This window comes from Suncus etruscus, chromosome 8 (genome assembly GCF_024139225.1).
Source record: "Suncus etruscus isolate mSunEtr1 chromosome 8, mSunEtr1.pri.cur, whole genome shotgun sequence".
NCBI lineage: Eukaryota > Metazoa > Chordata > Mammalia > Eulipotyphla > Soricidae > Suncus > Suncus etruscus.
Window position 1 is genome coordinate 36,290,302 of NC_064855.1, and position 18,582 is coordinate 36,308,883.

The window sequence follows — 18,582 nt, forward strand, 5'->3', positions numbered from 1 at the left end:
GAGGGATAGACACAGAATAATATCACCTATTTGGGGGGTATATAAGAAAAGAATAATATTCAGAGACAAGAGAGCTGAGGGCCAGAAAAAACAATCCATGGTAAGAAGAGGTCCCTATGACAACTGAAACTGGTTACTCTGTACAAGAATGGGACGTTGAGTGGAGATAAAGTGATATTTACAGTACCCCTTCATTAACAATAGTGCAATCCATAGTGCCTAACAGCGAAAATGAGCGAGAGCGAGAGAAAGAGAGAGAAAGAGAGAGAGAGTGAGAGAGAGAAGGGAGTAAAATGATTGTCCTAGAGACAGGAAGGAGTGGGAAGGAAACTGGGGACATCAGTGGCAGTGGTTTTTGGGTCACACCTGGTGACCAGACATTACTCCTGGCTATGCACTCAGAAATCGCTCCTGGCTTGAGGGACCATATGGGATGCTGGGGATCAAACCGAGGTCTGTCCTGAGTCAGCTGTGTACAAGGCAAACAACCTACTGCTGTGCTATTGTGCGGGTCCCGAGAAGTATGACAATTTTTTTTTACAAATGTTCTTTTAATGAAGTTTTTTAATAATTCTATTACTATTTAGTTGTGCCAAGCAATTTTTTTGGTTTTTTTTTTTGGGGGGGAGGGTCACACCCAGAGGCGCTGAGGGGTTACTCCTGGTTCTGCGCTCAGAAATAGCTCCTAGCAGGCACAAGGGGACCATATGGGATGCCAGGATTTGAACCACTGTCCATCCTGGATCGGCTATGTGCAAGGCAAATGCCCTACCGTTGTGCTTTCTCCGGTCCCCTGTGCCAAGCAATTTTCAGTAAATTATTTGTACCTGCCAAGGGGAAGGCTAGGGGGAGATTGAAAAACTGGGGACAATGGTGGAGGCAATGTTACACTTGTGGTGGGTTTGGTGTTGGAACAATGAATGCCAGAAATAACTGTATTATGAGCAACTTTGCAAACCACGGTGTTTCACTAAATTTATTTAAAAAAAAAAAGTAATTCTTAGGCACCATGATTTTCAATACTAAGAATGGCAGTTTCAATAATAAAACATTCCAACCCCACACCTTTCAACAGAATGTCCTTCCTCCACAATTCTCAGAGCAACCTCATCCTGCCCCAGCCTTTACTGTGTCTGACTCTCCTCAGTGATTTTACTCTGCACAATACTCTCCAGATCCATGCCTGTAGTAGCATATTAGTGATGACACATCAGGCTCTTAATTCAAATAAAAATTTTATTTTATTTTATTTTGGTTTTTGGGTCACACCTGGCGCCGCTCAGGGGTTTCTCCTGGCTCTATGCTCAGAAATTACTCCTGGCAGGCTCAGGGGACCATATGGGATGCCAGGATTCGAATCACTGACCTTCTACAAGCAAGGCAAACGCTTTACCTCCATGCTATCTCTCCGGCCCCTAAACTAAAATTTTCTAACAAGTTTGCTAACAAATGAAAATTTCAGTCATGAGACTAAGTTAGAAGAACGTTAATATGCAGAGAAAAGATTTATTAAAGTGAGCTCCCAGAGGGGCTGGAGAGATAGTAAAGGGATTAATGTATGGCATATACCTGACCCTGATTCAGTCCTTGGTACCACCCTGAGAACCACCAAAAGTGATCTAAGCACAGAGGCAGAAAAAACCCTGAACGCCAACTGGGAGTAGTTCCTGAAGTTTCCCAAAAGTAAAGGGAGTACCTTTAAAAGTCTATTAATATATGTGCATATTTATATTTGGAATACAATACAACATAGGTATATCTTGCTTCTACCATAAAGAAATTCATTATTATGTCCTTTATAGCAGTTTCTTACTACCCATTTAATAGTTAAAGTATGCCAATTATCTTAACAGAAATAAGCATATTTAAAAACTTGAGAGGGCCGGATCGATAGCACAGCAGTAGGGCAGTAGAACGTTTGTTTGCTTTACACAAGGCCAACACAGGATGGACCCCGGTTTGAATCCTGGCATTCCTCCAATCCTGCCAGGAGAGACTTCTGAGTGCAGAGCCTGGAGTAACCCAAGGGCTGCCGGGTGTGACCCAAAAACAAAACAAAACAAAAAACCTCCTTGAAAGATTAAATTTTCTTTTTCTTACTCCTTGCAGCGGATGCAGTATAGATAGGTAAGTCCCTTGCTGCTCTTCTCAAAATGTCTTGTTGTCTTTCTTGGTTGAATTCCTTTTCATATCGTTCCTTATCAGATTTAGACAAATGGAACTAAAAAGGGAGAAATAAAATATTAATTATTAACTCACATCATAAAGAAATCCAAAGTTTTATTCAGAACAGGTAAAAATAGGCCAAATATTTGTCTTGAAAATTTAAGAAGTTAAATAAAAAATATTTTTCTAAAATACATATAGCATATTAAAATATTTCTCCTTCATACTAATAATGGGAAGGAATATGAATATTTTTGGGGCCAGAGAGATAGCATGGAAATAAAGCGTTTGCTTTGCATGCAGGACAGTGGTCCCCCGAACCTTCCAAGAGCAATTTCTGAGGGTAGAGCCAGAAGTAACCGGAGTGCTGCTGGGTGTGACCCAAAATTGTATCTTTTAGTACAAAAAATTAAATTCCAAACAGAAAGAAAAATTTCGTTCGTTCGTTCATTCCTTCCTTCCTTTCTTTCTCTTTTACTCATTTCTTCCATCTTCCTTTCTCTCACCTTCCCTCCTTCCTCTCTTCTTTCCTTCCTTCTTTGATAGTTTTTTTTGGAGGGGCGCCACACCCAGTGATGCCCAGGAGTTACTCCTAGCTATGCGCTCAGAAATCACTCTTGGTTTGGGGGAACAAATGGGACGCTGGGATTCGAACCATCATCCATCCTGAATCAGCTGTGTGCCCTACCGCTGTGCTATCGCTCTGGCCCCTCTTTGATAGTTTTTTATTGGTTTTTGGGTCACACCTGGCAGTGCTCAGGGGTTACTCCTGGCTCTACGCTCAGATGTCACCCCTGGCAGGCACGGGGGACCATACAGGATGCTGGGATTCAAACCACCGTCCTTCTGCATGGAAGGCAAACGCCTTACCTCCATGCTATCTTGCTGGCCCCTCTTTTGATAGTTTTTTTTTTTTTTGGTTTTTGGGCCACACCCGGCGGTGCTCAGGGGTGACTCCTGGCTGTCTGTTCAGAAATAGCTCCTGGCAGGCACGGGGGACCATATGGGACACCGGGATTTGAACCAACCACCTTTGGTCCTGGATCGGCTGCTTGCAAGGCAAACGCCTTGCTGTGCTATCTCTCCGGGCCCCTCTTTTGATAGTTTTAATTAAACAAAACTTGCTTAAAAGATGTGAGATGTGAAAAAGAGGGAAAATATGTGTTCAAGAGAGAGCAGGCTTCTTCAGAGTGAAATTATGCAGCAATATGTATTCAAGAAAGAACACTTGAAAAGCTTGAAAAGCAGGCCTGAAAAAAGGCATATTTTTTCTATCAGTAAGACTTCAGTGTTTGAAAGTCAGTGCCAAGTGATTTTATTGTTGTTGTTTTGTTTTGTTTTGTTTTTGGGTCACACCCAGCAGCGCTCAGGGGTTCCTCCTGGCTCTACGCTCAGAATTCGTTCCTGGCAGGCTCGAGGGGACCATATGGGATGCCAGGATTTGAACCACCGTCCTTCTGCATGCAAGACAAACACCTTACCTCCATGCTCTCTCTGCCCTCCCACCCAAGTGATTTTAAATTTTGAAAAAGTTGTCCAAAATTTCACTTGCTCGGGGTTACAGTCTATACCACAGACCTTTATGGCAAAATGTCAATAATGGCAGCAGGTCATTTCTTGGTACTTAGTTTTAGCTCCAAAACAGTAACCTACTTTGTCCCAAAGTGTTAAGTATTGTCAAGGAGGGATTTTGTTTTAGAGCTCATTTCATAAATTCCTTTTTTTTTTTTTTTTTTTTTTTTTGGTTTTTGGGCCACACCCGGTAATGCTCAGGGGTTACTCCTGGCTATGTGCTCAGAAGTTGCTCCTGGCTTGGGGGACCATATGGGACACCGGGGGATCGAACCGCGGTCCATCCAAGGCTAGGGCAGGCAAGGCAGGCACCTTACCTTTAGTGCCACCGCCCGGCCCCTCATAAATTCCTTTTTAAAATTTCTCTCTCCCTGGTGTGCTTACAGTTTCTAGACTGATCCTCTAAGTGGCATTTGTCTATAAAGAACCCTTAGTTTGTCTTTTCATGTCATTAAGTATTTCATAGACCTTCAAATATACAGTTCATTTTTGGGGGGCCACACCTGGCACTACTGAGAATTTACTCCTGGCTCTGCACTCAGAAATCACTTCTGGCAGGCTTGGGAGACCATATGGGAGACTGGGGATCAAATCTGGGTTCATCCCAAGTCAGCTGAATGCAAGACAAATGCCCTACTGCTCTGCTATCGCTCCAGCCCCCAAATATATAGTTCTATTTCAGATATCTAAGAGCTCTAAATTTCTTTTATTTCAGATCTTCCCTCCCCCCCACCCCAGGAACCAGCACTAGGTAGGCCTCTCCTCAGGCCTGGATGAGATTTTTGTTTGTTTGTTTTTGGGGGCCACACCCAGTGATGCTCAGGGGTTACTCCCGGCTATGTGCTCAGAAATGGATCCTGACTTGGGGGACCATATGGGATACGGGGGACGGGGGTATTGAACCGCAGTCAGGTCCTAGGTTAGTGCCGGCAAGGCCACCTTACCACTCCACACCACTGCTCTGGCCCTGAGATTTTTTTTGGGGGGGGGAGGGTCATACCTGGCAGCGCTCAGGGATTATACCTGGCTCTATGCTCAGAAATTGCTCCCAGCAGGCTCAGAGGATCATATGGGATGCCGGGATTCGAACCACTGTCCTTCAGCATGTAAGGCAAATGCCCTACCTCCATACTATCTCTCCGGCCCCGAGATCATTTTTTTTAAAAGGAAAGATGAGTTTCATTTTATACTTTAACTATACTATCCTTTAATTGTGACTCTTACAAGGTTCTGTTTGAAAAGATATAAAATATTATGACTGGCTGCCTTAAAGATTACATAGTTTGGGCTCGGAGAGATAGCACAGTGGCGTTTGCCTTGCAAGCAGCCGATCCAGAACCTAAGGTGGTTGGTTCAAATCCCGGTGTCCCATATGGTCCCCCGTGCCTGCCAGGAGCTATTTCTGAGCAGACAGCCAGGAGTAACCCCTGAGTACTGCCGGGTGTGGCCCCAAAACCTAAAACAAAAAAAAAAAAAAAGAAAAAAGAAAAAGATTACATAGTTTGTGCTGGAGAGAGTACAGTGGGTAGGGCATTTACCTTCCAAGCTGATGACCTAGCTTCGATTCCTGGGGTCCTATATGATCCAACCCCCACCAAGAGTGATCCCTGAGTGCAGAGCCAGGAGTAAAATCTGAGTATCACCAGATGTAGTCCCCAAATTAAAAAAATAATTACCTATTTAATTCAAACAAGTACCTTCCTATACTCCAGAAGCATCAATAGCTGTATTAACCTATAAGAGAACTATTCTGTTATAAACATGGCAATAGTCTGAGCATAGTGGAAAGCACTCTGGAGAGAGGAAATGTCTTGATCCCAAGAAATCCAGGTTTTCTAAAATTACAAATGACAATTTTGCTATTAAGATATACATGTTCTGGGGCCGGAGAGATAGCATGGAGGTAAGGCGTTTGCCTTTCATGCAGAAGGTCATCGGTTCGAATCCCGGCGTCCCATATGGTCCCCCATGCCTGCCAGGAGCAATTTCTGAGCATGGAGCCAGGAATAACCCCTGAGCACCGCCGGGTGTGACCCAAAAAAAAACCACAAAAAAAAAAAAAAAAAAAAGAAAGATATACATGTTCTGAAATTTTATTTAGTATGCTTCCCATTATAATGCTAGTCCACAATGTTTTTACTTTTAAAGATTGTTGCTTAAACCTGCTCAAAATAATACAAGCTAGGAAACAATAATTTAGATTATTTACCTAAATTCATTCCCACAACCAAATATTTAAAAAAGAACACATACAAATGAACAAAATAGAGAGAAGTCAGAAAAGATTCCTAATTATAAAATAAAGACTTTGGAATACACTTATCTACTTACTAATACAGGAAGCATTTTAGGTTCAAAGTTTCTTTTTCTTTCTTTGGCCACACCCAGCAGCATTCAGGGCTTATTTCTGGCTCTGCACTCAGAATTGCACCTGGCAGGCTTAGGAGACCATGTGGGATGCTGGTGATCGAACCAGGGTCTGTCCTGGGTTGGCAGCGTGCAAGGTAACAGCCCCATCACGTTCAATGTTTCTGATTCATTAGAAACTTAGTTTCTTCTTATTTCTTTTCAGATATAGAAATTCTTTACTACTTTGCAAAATGGTCCAAAAATATTTTTTGCAAAAAATTCCTCTTACAAGAACTGTAACTTGTAGAGAGTTTTCCCCTGACACACTGTATCTCTGCATGCATGATGAAAAACCAAACCAAACCAAAAAAAAAACCTTATAGTATTTACTGGATAGTAGATGGTCTAATCCAATTTAAAGTCTCCTATAAAATGTGAACAGATGTGGGGGAGAGAAGCTGGGAAATAAGGGGATTTCTGCAAGTTGGCCTTGAATATAGAAGAATGTCTCTGTTCAGAGACTTGTGTTGCCTGTTATGAGTGCAGGATGAGCTGAAGAGAAAGACATCCAGGTCAAAACAACCCAACCTGTCCTTACAAACTATCTAGGTTAATAGTGCATTAAGTATTGCAACTGCTATCATTATATACTAATTTAACGATACCATGAGCATTGTAACCATTATCCTTGCATACTATATGAATTAATATATTATGATTGCTGTCTTCACGTTGCTGTAATGCCTAAGCAATCTGTTTCCCACCTAAAGTTTGCCTTTAGAAATTCTGTCCCTACCCTCAATAAATGATGCCTACTGCTCTGACAATACTTTCCTGCGAGTGATCTGTGACTTGTAGTCTTCCCTTTCTTCCCAAGTCCGATTTCACAGGCTTGAAGAGACCCTTTCCCATCCTTGCATTGCCCTTGTTGGGGTGCCCCCCACCAGAGCCCAACAAACAGATTTTCTGGGCTGTCCTATTTCTGTCCCTTAGTATAACTTAGACCTCAACATCATTATATTTCTTTAAGAACTAAAGGCACATAATTTGAAAAGTTTAAACCAAATAAATATCTTATAGTCAGAATTGCAGTGAGGATTGGGATGAAATAAAATTTTGTTTTGTTTTACAATTCCATAGCAGGAAGTATTCAGATTTTTTTGTGCTCAGAGATCACTCCTGGTGTGTATCATGAGGACTGAACCAGAGTTGACCTCATTCAGGCCAAGTGTCTTATATATTTCAGGTTTCTCTGGCTCCCTACACAAAATCTTAAATGGATTAAAGTTAGTTTTTCTAGTAGTGCTGAGGATGGAAACCAAGGTAGACCTCAGAGATGAATGGCATATGCTAGTCTGCTGAGTTGCATCTACAGCCTTTAGTGAATTTGATTTTTGGATCTATTATTACAAGTCTATTTTCCATTAGTAACTGTTAAAATTCATATAATGATATGCTAGTAACTTAAATTCTGTGTTTAGATGGTTCAATTTAAGTACACAGTAAATATCAAATAAGACCTTTTCAGGGTCATCAATGGACCCATAATGCTGACACTAGCCTCCTTTGTCATTTATGTGTGCTAAGGGCTTTCACTATCCTCTTGCCTTTTGCTCCTGCATTGAAATTACTACTCCCTGTCTCCCCTGGATAGCCCCACACCACTGTTGCTCTTGAACTCAAAACTATGCAGAATAGTGTTTGAAGGTAAAATTTACTCCTTCAACCCCACTAGCTCTAAATGTTGCTAATTTTGATATCTAGTCTCAAATACCTCCAGAATTACTTCAATGCAAATAGGATTATTAGATACTCACCTACATGAACACTAAAAGAGCAATTTAGTGAACAGAGTAATTGTTAGATGAAGAGAATAAAGAGATGAACAGCTTGTTGCAATAAAAGAAAACAACTCATGGGGCCAAGCATGGCGCAAGCAGTAAGGCATCTACCTTGCATGTACTAGCCTACCATGGTTCTATCCCATAGCATCCCATATGGTTCCCCAAGCCAGGAGCGATTTCTGAGTGCATAGCCAGGAATAACCCTGAGCGTCACCGGGTATGGCCCAAAAAACCAAAAAAAAAAAAAAAAAGAAAGCAGTTCAGATATCAGACAACTGGGACTCTGAAGCTCAAATCACTGCTCACATATCTTTAAGAAAAATAAAGAACCAAAGGAATTCACATACTCTGACAGGGGCACTAGTGCTGGCAAATCATCAAGTTAAAATAGACTCAAGCCTCAAAGTCAAGCATCTCAAATAAATACTCCATGCAATGGCACAGATATAAGGCAATCATTGGAAGAGCAATTCAACCAAGTAAAAGATGAACTGATTTAGAGTAGAAGAGTCCATACATGAGGAACTGAAAAAGTTTAAAATCTAACAGCAAGTCTCAGCAACAAAATTAAACTTGCACAGGAATATATCAGTGATAATGAACACAAAATACTGATCATCACCAAGAATGAAGTGACAAAAAGAGAGATAAACAAATGTAAGAGAATGAAAGATTTGTGGTAGAGGAGCAATTTTTTTTTTTGATCTTCATCTTTTTTTTTTTTTTTATAATTTTTTTATTTTGAATTATGAGAACAAAAGATGCAAAGAAAGAGGATAAGGTAAAGTTACAGTGGAAGGACAATCACCCATAACATAATTATCAGAAGAAGTCCCCTTGCTGATATCTTAACTTTGAACTTTCACCAAAGAAAGTTAAGATAAATAAAACAGAATCCATGTGCAATTACTTTGTCCCTCAAGTCTCCAGATTGTAGCACATTATAATATTTCTTAACAGCACACAAGGCAATCTAAAGCCATCAAAGTTACGTAACTCCTTAAACATTAGAGGCATAGTATTTTTTTTTTTTTTTAATTTTTTTTTTTATTTAAACACCTTGATTACATACATGATTGTGTTTGGGTTTCAGTCATAAAAGGAACACCACCCATCACCAGTGCAACATTCCCATCACCCAAGTCCCAAATCACCCTCCTCCCCACCCAACCCCCGCCTGTACCCTAAACAGGCTCTACATTTCCCTCATACATTCTCAATATTAGGACAGTTCAAAATGTAGTTATTTCTCTAACTAAACTCATCACTCTTTGTGGTGAGCTTCCTGAGGTGAGCTGGAACTTCCAGCTCTTTTCTCTTTTGTGTCTGAAAATTATTATTACAAGGGTGTCTTTCATTTTTCTTAAAACCCATAGATGAGTGAGACCATTCTGCGTTTTTCTCTCTCTCTCTGACTTATTTCACTCAGCATAATAGATTCCATGTACATCCATGTATAGGAAAATTTCATGACTTCATCTCTCCTGACAGCTGCATAATATTCCATTGTGTATATGTACCACAGTTTCTTTAGCCATTCATCTGTTGAAGGGCATCTTGGTTGTTTCCAGAGTCTTGCTATGGTAAATAGAGCTGCAATGAATATAGGTGTAAGGAAGGGGTTTTTGTATTGTATTTTTGTGTTCCTAGGGTATATTCCTAGGAGTGGTATAGCTGGATCGTATGGGAGCTCGATTTCCAGTTTTTGGAGGAATCTCCATATCGCTTTCCATAAAGGTTGAACTAGACAGCATTCCCACCAGCAGTGGATAAGAGTTCCTTTCTCTCCACATCCCCGCCAACACTGTTTATTCTCATTCTTTGTGATGTGTGCCATTCTCTGGGGTGTGAGGTGGTATCTCATCGTTGTTTTGATTTGCATCTCCCTGATGATTAGTGATGTGGAACATTTTTTCATGTGTCTTTTGGCCATGCGTATTTCTTCTTTGTCAAAGTGTCTGTTCATTTCTTCTCCCCATTTTTTGATGGGGTTAGATGTTTTTTTCTTGTAAAGTTCTGTCAGTGCCTTGTATATTTTGGAGATTAGCCCCTTATCTGATGGGTATTGGGTGAATAGTTTCTCCCACTCAGTGGGTGGCTCTTGTATCCTGGGCACTATTTCCTTTGAGGTGCAGAAGCTTCTCAGCTTAATATATTCCCATCTGTTAATCTCTGCTTTCACTTGCTTGGAGAGTGCAGTTTCCTCCTTGAAGATGCCTGTAATGTCCTGTAGTGTTTTGCCTATGTGCTGTTCTATATATCTTATGGTTTTGGGGCTGATATCGAGGTCTTTAATCCATTTGGATTTTACCTTTGTACATGATGTTAGCTGGGGGTCTAAGTTTAATTTTTTGCAAGTGGCTATCCAATTGTGCCAACACCACTTGTTGAAGAGGCTTTCCCTGCTCCATTTAGGATTTCCTGCTCCTTTATCAAAAATTAGATGGTTGTATCTCTGGGGAACATTTTCTGAGTATTCAAGCCTATTCCACTGATCTGAGGGTCTATCCTTATTCCAATACCATGCTGTTTTGATAACTGTTGCTTTGTAGTACAGTTTAAAGTTGGGAAAAGTAATTCCTCCCATATTCTTTTTCCCAATGATTGCTTTAGCTATTCGAGGGTGTTTATTGTTCCAAATGAATTTCAAAAGTGTCTGATCCACTTCTTTGAAGAATGTCATGGGTATCTTTAGAGGGATGGCATTAAATCTGTATAATGCCTTGGGGAGTATTGACATTTTGATGATGTTAATCCTGCCAATCCATGAGCAGGGTATGTGTTTCCATTTCCGTGTGTCCTCTCTTATTTCTTGGAGCAGAGTTTTATAGTTTTCTTTGTATAGGTCCTTCACATATTTAGTCAAGTTGATTCCAAGATATTTGAGTTTGTGTGGTACTATTGTGAATGGGGTTGTTTTCTTAATGTCCATTTCATCCTTATTACTATCGGTATATAGAAAGGCCATTGATTTTTGTGTGTTAATTTTGTAGCCTGCCACCTTGCTATATGAGTCTATTGTTTCTAGAAGCTTTTTGATAGAGTCTTTAGGGTTTTCTAAGTAGAGTATCATGTCATCTGCAAACAGTGAGAGCTTGACTTCTTCCTTTCCTATCTGGATTCCCTTGATATCCTTTTCTTGCCTAATCGCTATAGCAAGTACTTCCAGTGCTATGTTGAATAGGAGTGGTGAGAGAGGACAGCCTTGTCTTGGGCCAGAATTTAGAGGGAAGGCTTTCAGTTTTTCTCTATTGAGGATAATATTTGCCACTGGCTTGTGGTAGATGGCCTTCACTATATTGAGAAAGGTTCCCTCCATTCCCATCTTGCTGAGAGTTTTGATCAAGAATGGGTGTTGGACCTTATCAAATGCTTTCTCTGCATCTATTGATATGATCATGTGGTTTTTATTTTTCTTGTTATTGATGTTGTGTATTATGTTGATAGATTTACGGATGTTAAACCAGCCTTGCATTCCTGGGATGAAACCTACTTGATCGTAGTGGATGATCTTCTTAATGAGGCATTGAATCCTATTTGCCAGGATTTTGTTGAGGATCTTTGCATCTGCATTCATCAGTGATATTGGTCTGTAATTTTCTTTTTTGGTAGCGTCTCTGTCTGGTTTAGGTATCAAGGTGATGTTGGCTTCATAAAAGCTATTTGGAAGTGTTTCTGTTTGTTCAATTTCATGAAAGAGTCTTGCCAAGATTGGCAGTAGTTCCTCTTGGAAAGTTTGATAGAATTCATTAGTGAATCCATCTGGACCTGGGCTTTTGTTTTTCGGCAGACATTTGATTACTGTTTTAATTTCATCAATGGTGATGGGGGTGTTTAGATATGCTACATCCTCTTCCTTCAACCGTGGAAGATTATAAGAGTCCAAGAATTTATCCATTTCTTCCAGGTTCTCATTTTTAGTGGCGTAGAGTTTTTCAAAGTAGTTTCTGATTACCCTTTGAATCTCTGTCATATCAGTAGTGATCTCTCCTTTTTCATTCCTGATACAAGTTATCAAGTTTCTCTCTCTCTCTTTCTTTGTTAGGTTTGCCAGTGGTCTATCAATCTTGTTTATTTTTTCAAAGAACCAACTTCTGCTTTCGTTGATCTTTCGGATTGTTTTTTGAGTTTCCACTTCGTTGATTTCTGCTCTCAGCTTTGTTATTTCCTTCTGTCTTCCTGTTCTTGGGTCCTTTTGTTGAGCATTTTCTAGTTCTATTAGCTGTGTCATTAAGCTACTCAGGTAAGCTCCTTCTTCCTTCCTGATGTGTGCTTGCAAAGCTATAAATTTTCCTCTCAGTACTGCTTTTGCTGTGTCCCATAAGTTCTGAGAGTTTGTGTCTTTATTGTCATTTGTTTCCAGGAACCTTTTTATTTCCTCCTTGATTTCATCTCGGACCCACTGGTTATTGAGCATGAGGCTGTTTAACTTCCAGGTGTTAAAGTGTTTCTTCTGAGTCCCTTTGGAGTTCACAAATAATTTCAGAGCCTTGTGGTCAGCGAAGGTAATCTGCAAAATTTCTATCCTCTTGATCTTATGGAGGTATGTTTTATGTGCCAGCATGTAGTCTATCCTGGAGAATGTCCCATGTACATTGGAGAAGAATGTGTATCCAGGTTTCTGGGGATGGAGTGTCCTATATATATCCACTAGGCCTCTTTCTTCCATTTCTCTCCTCAGGTCTAGTATATTCTTGTTGGGTTTCAGTCTGGTTGACCTGTCCAGTGTTGACAAAGCCGTGTTTAGGTCCCCCACAATTATTGTGTTGTTGTTGATATTATTTTTCAGATTTGTCAGCAGTTGTATTAAATATTTTGCTGGCCCCTCATTCGGTGCATATATGTTTAGGAGAGTGAATTCTTCCTGCTCTACGTACCCCTTGATTAATATAAAATGTCCGTCTTTGTCCCTTACAACCTTCCTGAGTATAAAGTTTGCATTATCTGATATTAGTATGGCCACTCCAGCTTTTTTATGGGTGTTGTTTGCTTGGATAACTTTTCTCCAGCCTTTTATTTTGAGTCTATGTTTGTTCTGACTATTCAGGTGCGTTTCTTGTAGGCAGCAGAAGGTTGGATTGAGTTTTTTGATCCATTTAGCCACTCTGTGTCTCTTAACTGGTGCATTTAGTCCATTGACGTTGAGAGAAAGAATTGTCCTGGGATTTAACGCCATCTTTATTTCAAAATTTGGTGTGTCTTTTGGGTAGTCTTGTCTTAGATTAGGTCTTTCAGTTTTTCTCTTAAGACTGGTTTTGTGTCTGTGAAGTTTCTGAGCTGTTTTTTGTCTGTGAAACCATGTATTCTTCCATCAAACCGGAAAGTGAGTTTTGCTGGGTATAGTATTCTGGGTGAAGCATTCATTTCATTCAGTCTTGTCACAATATCCCACCACTGCTTTCTGGCATTGAGCGTTTCTGGTGACAGGTCTGCTGTAAATCTCAGGGAAGCTTGCTTGAACATGATTTCCCCTTTTGATCTTGCTGTTTTCAGAATTCTGTCTCTATCTGTGGGATTTGTCATTGTGACTAGGATGTGTCTTGGGGTGGTTTTTCTGGGGTCTCTTTTGGTTGGTACTCTTCGGGCATGCAGGATTTGATCACATATATTCTTTAGCTCTGGAAGTTTCTCTTTAATGATGTTCTTGACCATTGATTCTTCCTGGAAATTTTCTTCCTGGGTCTCTGGGACTCCAATGATTCTTAAGTTGTTTCTGTTGATCTTATCATAGACTTCTATTTTCGTCTGTTCCCATTCTTTGACTAATTTTTCCATTGTCTGCTCATTTGCTTTAAGTTTTTTGTCCAATCTCTCCTGCTGTATGGAATTGTTATGTATCTCATCTTCCACAGCACCAAGTCTATTCTCAGCTTCTGATACCCTGTCCCAGAGCTTATCCATTTTGTCATTCACTTCGTTTACTGAGTTTTTCAGGCCTGTTAGTTGACATGTTATTTCAGTTTGGAGTTTTGTCATTTCTGCCTTCATATTTTCTTGGTTCTTATTAGTGTTCTGTTCAACTCGATCCATGGTTTCTTGGAGTCTGTTGAGCACCTTCCATATTGCTAGTCTAAAGTCCTTATCTGAGAGGTTGATTAGTTGTTCAGTCATTATCTGGTCCTCAGAATTGTCATCTTCATTCTCTATGTCTGATGCTGGCCTGCGCTGTTTCCCCATTGTCACATTTGTATTGTGGGTTTTTCTACGTGTTGTAGTGGTATTCATTGTCTATATGATGTAGGCAGCACACTCCTCTGGCTCCTCCCTTTCTGGATGGGCTGACTTGCCTCTAAGGGAGGGGAGTCCTCCGTGGATGAAGCCTCACACTGGGTCAAATCTTAGGCCCGAGCATGTAACAGAGAAGACAGTCCAGAGAGAAATGTTTGCTTCTGTGATATAGCGCCGTTCTTAGTGTGATTTTTCCTTCTTGTTGCAATGGAGTTCTTTCCTTAGAAAGAGTGCACGGCCGCGTAGCGAAGCGGAGCGGCCGTGCTCCTCTGAGCCTCTTTTTGCCCCACTCGCAAGAGTTTCACGCAAGAGGACAGTAGACAGACATAGACAGTTCACACTCACAGTCTTTCACAGCTGAGCCCCACTGGGCCGGTGTACTTTCGCGGATTTTCCCCGCCTGGTGTCACACACAGGGAGCCAGCTTTTGCAAAGGATAGCCGGTTTTTATGCTCTGAAGTCCCTCCCTGAAAATGGCGTCTGGGCGAGCGAGGTTTCTGGAGGCTCTTTTTGCCCCACTCGCAAGAGTTTCACGCAAGAGGACAGTAGACAGACATAGACAGTTCACACTCACAGTCTTTCACAGCTGAGCCCCACTGGGCCGGTGTACTTTCGCGGATTTTCCCCGCCTGGTGTCACACACAGGGAGCCAGCTTTTGCAAAGGATAGCCGGTTTTTATGCTCTGAAGTCCCTCCCTGAAAATGGCGTCTGGGCGAGCGAGGTTTCTGGAGGCTCTTTTTGCCCCACTCGCAAGAGTTTCACGCAAGAGGACAGTAGACAGACATAGACAGGTCACACTCACAGTCTTTCACAGCTGAGCCCCACTGGGCCGGTGTACTTTCGCGGATTTTCCCCGCCTGGTGTCACACACAGGGAGCCAGCTTTTGCAAAGGATAGCCGGTTTTTATGCTCTGAAGTCCCTCCCTCAGTATTTTTTTTTTTAATTTTTTTTTTATTTAAACACCTTGATTAAATACATGATTGTGTTTGGGTTTCAGTCATAAAAGGAACACCACCCATCACCAGTGCAACATTCCCATCACCCAAGTCCCAAATCTCCCTCCTCCCCACCCAACCCCCACCTGTACCCTAAACAGGCTCTACATTTCCCTCATACATTCTCAATATTAGGACAGTTCAAAATGTAGTTATTTCTCTAACTAAACTCATCACTCTTTGTGGTGAGCTTCCTGAGGTGAGCTGGAACTTCCAGCTCTTTTCTCTTTTGTGTCTGAAAATTATTATTACAAGGGTGTCTTTCATTTTTCTTAAAACCCATAGATGAGTGAGACCATTCTGCGTTTTTCTCTCTCTCTCTGACTTATTTCACTCAGCATAATAGATTCCATGTACATCCATGTATAGGAAAATTTCATGACTTCATCTCTCCTGACAGCTGCATAATATTCCATTGTGTATATGTACCACAGTTTCTTTAGCCATTCGTCTGTTGAAGGGCATCTTGGTTGTTTCCAGAGTCTTGCTATGGTAAATAGAGCTGCAATGAATATAGGTGTAAGGAAGGGGTTTTTGTATTGTATTTTTGTGTTCCTAGGGTATATTCCTAGGAGTGGTATAGCTGGATCGTATGGGAGCTCGATTTCCAGTTTTTGGAGGAATCTCCATATCGCTTTCCATAAAGGTTGAACTAGACAGCATTCCCACCAGCAGTGGATAAGAGTTCCTTTCTCTCCACATCCCCGCCAACACTGTTTATTCTCATTCTTTGTGATGTGTGCCATTCTCTGGGGTGTGAGGTGGTATCTCATCGTTGTTTTGATTTGCATCTCCCTGATGATTAGTGATGTGGAACATTTTTTCATGTGTCTTTTGGCCATGCGTATTTCTTCTTTGTCAAAGTGTCTGTTCATTTCTTCTCCCCATTTTTTGATGGGGTTAGATGTTTTTTTCTTGTAAAGTTCTGTCAGTGCCTTGTATATTTTGGAGATTAGCCCCTTATCTGATGGGTATTGGGTGAATAGTTTCTCCCACTCAGTGGGTGGCTCTTGTATCCTGGGCACTATTTCCTTTGAGGTGCAGAAGCTTCTCAGCTTAATATATTCCCATCTGTTAATCTCTGCTTTCACTTGCTTGGAGAGTGCAGTTTCCTCCTTGAAGATGCCTGTAATGTCCTGTAGTGTTTTGCCTATGTGCTGTTCTATATATCTTATGGTTTTGGGGCTGATATCGAGGTCTTTAATCCATTTGGATTTTACCTTTGTACATGATGTTAGCTGGGGGTCTAAGTTTAATTTTTTGCAAGTGGCTATCCAATTGTGCCAACACCACTTGTTGAAGAGGCTTTCCCTGCTCCATTTAGGATTTCCTGCTCCTTTATCAAAAATTAGATGGTTGTATCTCTGGGGAACATTTTCTGAGTATTCAAGCCTATTCCACTGATCTGAGGACCTATCCTTATTCCAATACCATGCTGTTTTGATAACTGTTGCTTTGTAGTACAGTTTAAAGTTGGGAAAAGTAATTCCTCCCATATTCTTTTTCCCAATGATTGCTTTAGCTATTCGAGGGTGTTTATTGTTCCAAATGAATTTCAAAAGTGTCTGATCCACTTCTTTGAAGAATGTCATGGGTATCTTTAGAGGGATGGCATTAAATCTGTATAATGCCTTGGGGAGTATTGACATTTTGATGATGTTAATCCTGCCAATCCATGAGCAGGGTATGTGTTTCCATTTCCGTGTGTCCTCTCTTATTTCTTGGAGCAGAGTTTTATAGTTTTCTTTGTATAGGTCCTTCACATATTTAGTCAAGTTGATTCCAAGATATTTGAGTTTGTGTGGTACTATCGTGAATGGGGTTGTTTTCTTAATGTCCATTTCATCCTTATTACTATTGGTATATAGAAAGGCCATTGATTTTTGTGTGTTAATTTTGTAGCCTGCCACCTTGCTATATGAGTCTATTGTTTCTAGAAGCTTTTTGATAGAGTCTTTAGGGTTTTCTAAGTAGAGTATCATGTCATCTGCAAACAGTGAGAGCTTGACTTCTTCCTTTCCTATCTGGATTCCCTTGATATCTTTTTCTTGCCTAATCGCTATAGCAAGTACTTCCAGTGCTATGTTGAATAGGAGTGGTGAGAGAGGACAGCCTTGTCTTGTGCCAGAATTTAGAGGGAATGCTTTTAGTTTTTCTCCATTGAGGATAATATTTGCCACTGGCTTGTGGTAGATGGCCTTCACTATATTGAGAAAGGTTCCCTCCATTCCCATCTTGCTGAGAGTTTTGATCAAGAATGGGTGTTGGACCTTATCAAATGCTTTCTCTGCATCTATTGATATGATCATGTGGTTTTTATTTTTCTTGTTATTGATGTTGTGTATTATGTTGATAGATTTACGGATGTTAAACCAGCCTTGCATTCCTGGGATGAAACCTACTTGATCGTAGTGGATGATCTTCTTAACGAGGCATTGAATCCTATTTGCCAGGATTTTGTTGAGGATCTTTGCATCTGCATTCATCAGTGATATTGGTCTGTAATTTTCTTTTTTGGTAGCGTCTCTGTCTGGTTTAGGTATCAAGGTGATGTTGGCTTCATAAAAGCTATTTGGAAGTGTTTCTGTTTGTTCAATTTCATGAAAGAGTCTTGCCAAGATTGGCAGTAGTTCCTCTTGGAAAGTTTGATAGAATTCATTAGTGAATCCATCTGGACCTGGGCTTTTGTTTTTCGGCAGACATTTGATTACTGTTTTAATTTCATCAATGGTGATGGGGGTGTTTAGATATGCTACATCCTCTTCCTTCAACCGTGGAAGATTATAAGAGTCCAAGAATTTATCCATTTCTTCCAGGTTCTCATTTTTAGTGGCGTAGAGTTTTTCAAAGTAGTTTCTGATTACCCTTTGAATCTCTGTCATATCAGTAGTGATCTCTCCTTTTTCATTCCTGATACGAGTTATCAAGTTTCTCTCTCTCTCTTTCTTTGTTAGGTTTGCCAGTGGTCTATCAATCTTGTTTATTTTTTCAAAGAACCAACTTCTGCTTTCGTTGATCTTTCGGATTGTTTTTTGAGTTTCCACTTCGTTGATTTCTGCTCTCAGCTTTGTTATTTCCTTCTGTCTTCCTATTCTTGGGTCCTTTTGTTGAGCATTTTCTAGTTCTATTAGCTGTGTCATTAAGCTACTCAGGTAAGCTCCTTCTTCCTTCCTGATGTGTGCTTGCAAAGCTATAAATTTTCCTCTCAGTACTGCTTTTGCTGTGTCCCATAAGTTCTGAGAGTTTGTGTCTTTATTGTCATTTGTTTCCAGGAACCTTTTTATTTCCTCCTTGATTTCATCTCGGACCCACTGGTTATTGAGCATGAGGCTGTTTAACTTCCAGGTGTTAAAGTGTTTCTTCTGAGTCCCTTTGGAGTTCACAAATAATTTCAGAGCCTTGTGGTCAGCGAAGGTAGTCTGCAAA

The 18,582-nt window shown here is 40.7% G+C and overlaps 1 protein-coding gene across 6 annotated transcripts in view; it reads right to left on the reverse strand.

Annotated features, from left to right (window-relative positions):
* ZDHHC20 (zinc finger DHHC-type palmitoyltransferase 20) overlaps positions 1-18,582 on the reverse strand; it is a 74,975-nt gene that overhangs the window by 27,371 nt on the left and 29,022 nt on the right. For all 6 annotated transcript variants that reach the window (XM_049778275.1, XM_049778276.1, XM_049778277.1 and 3 more), the window contains exon 4: positions 2,101-2,221. In XM_049778275.1, the coding sequence (XP_049634232.1) occupies positions 2,101-2,221 (121 nt within the window). The remainder of the gene's footprint in view (positions 1-2,100; positions 2,222-18,582) is intronic.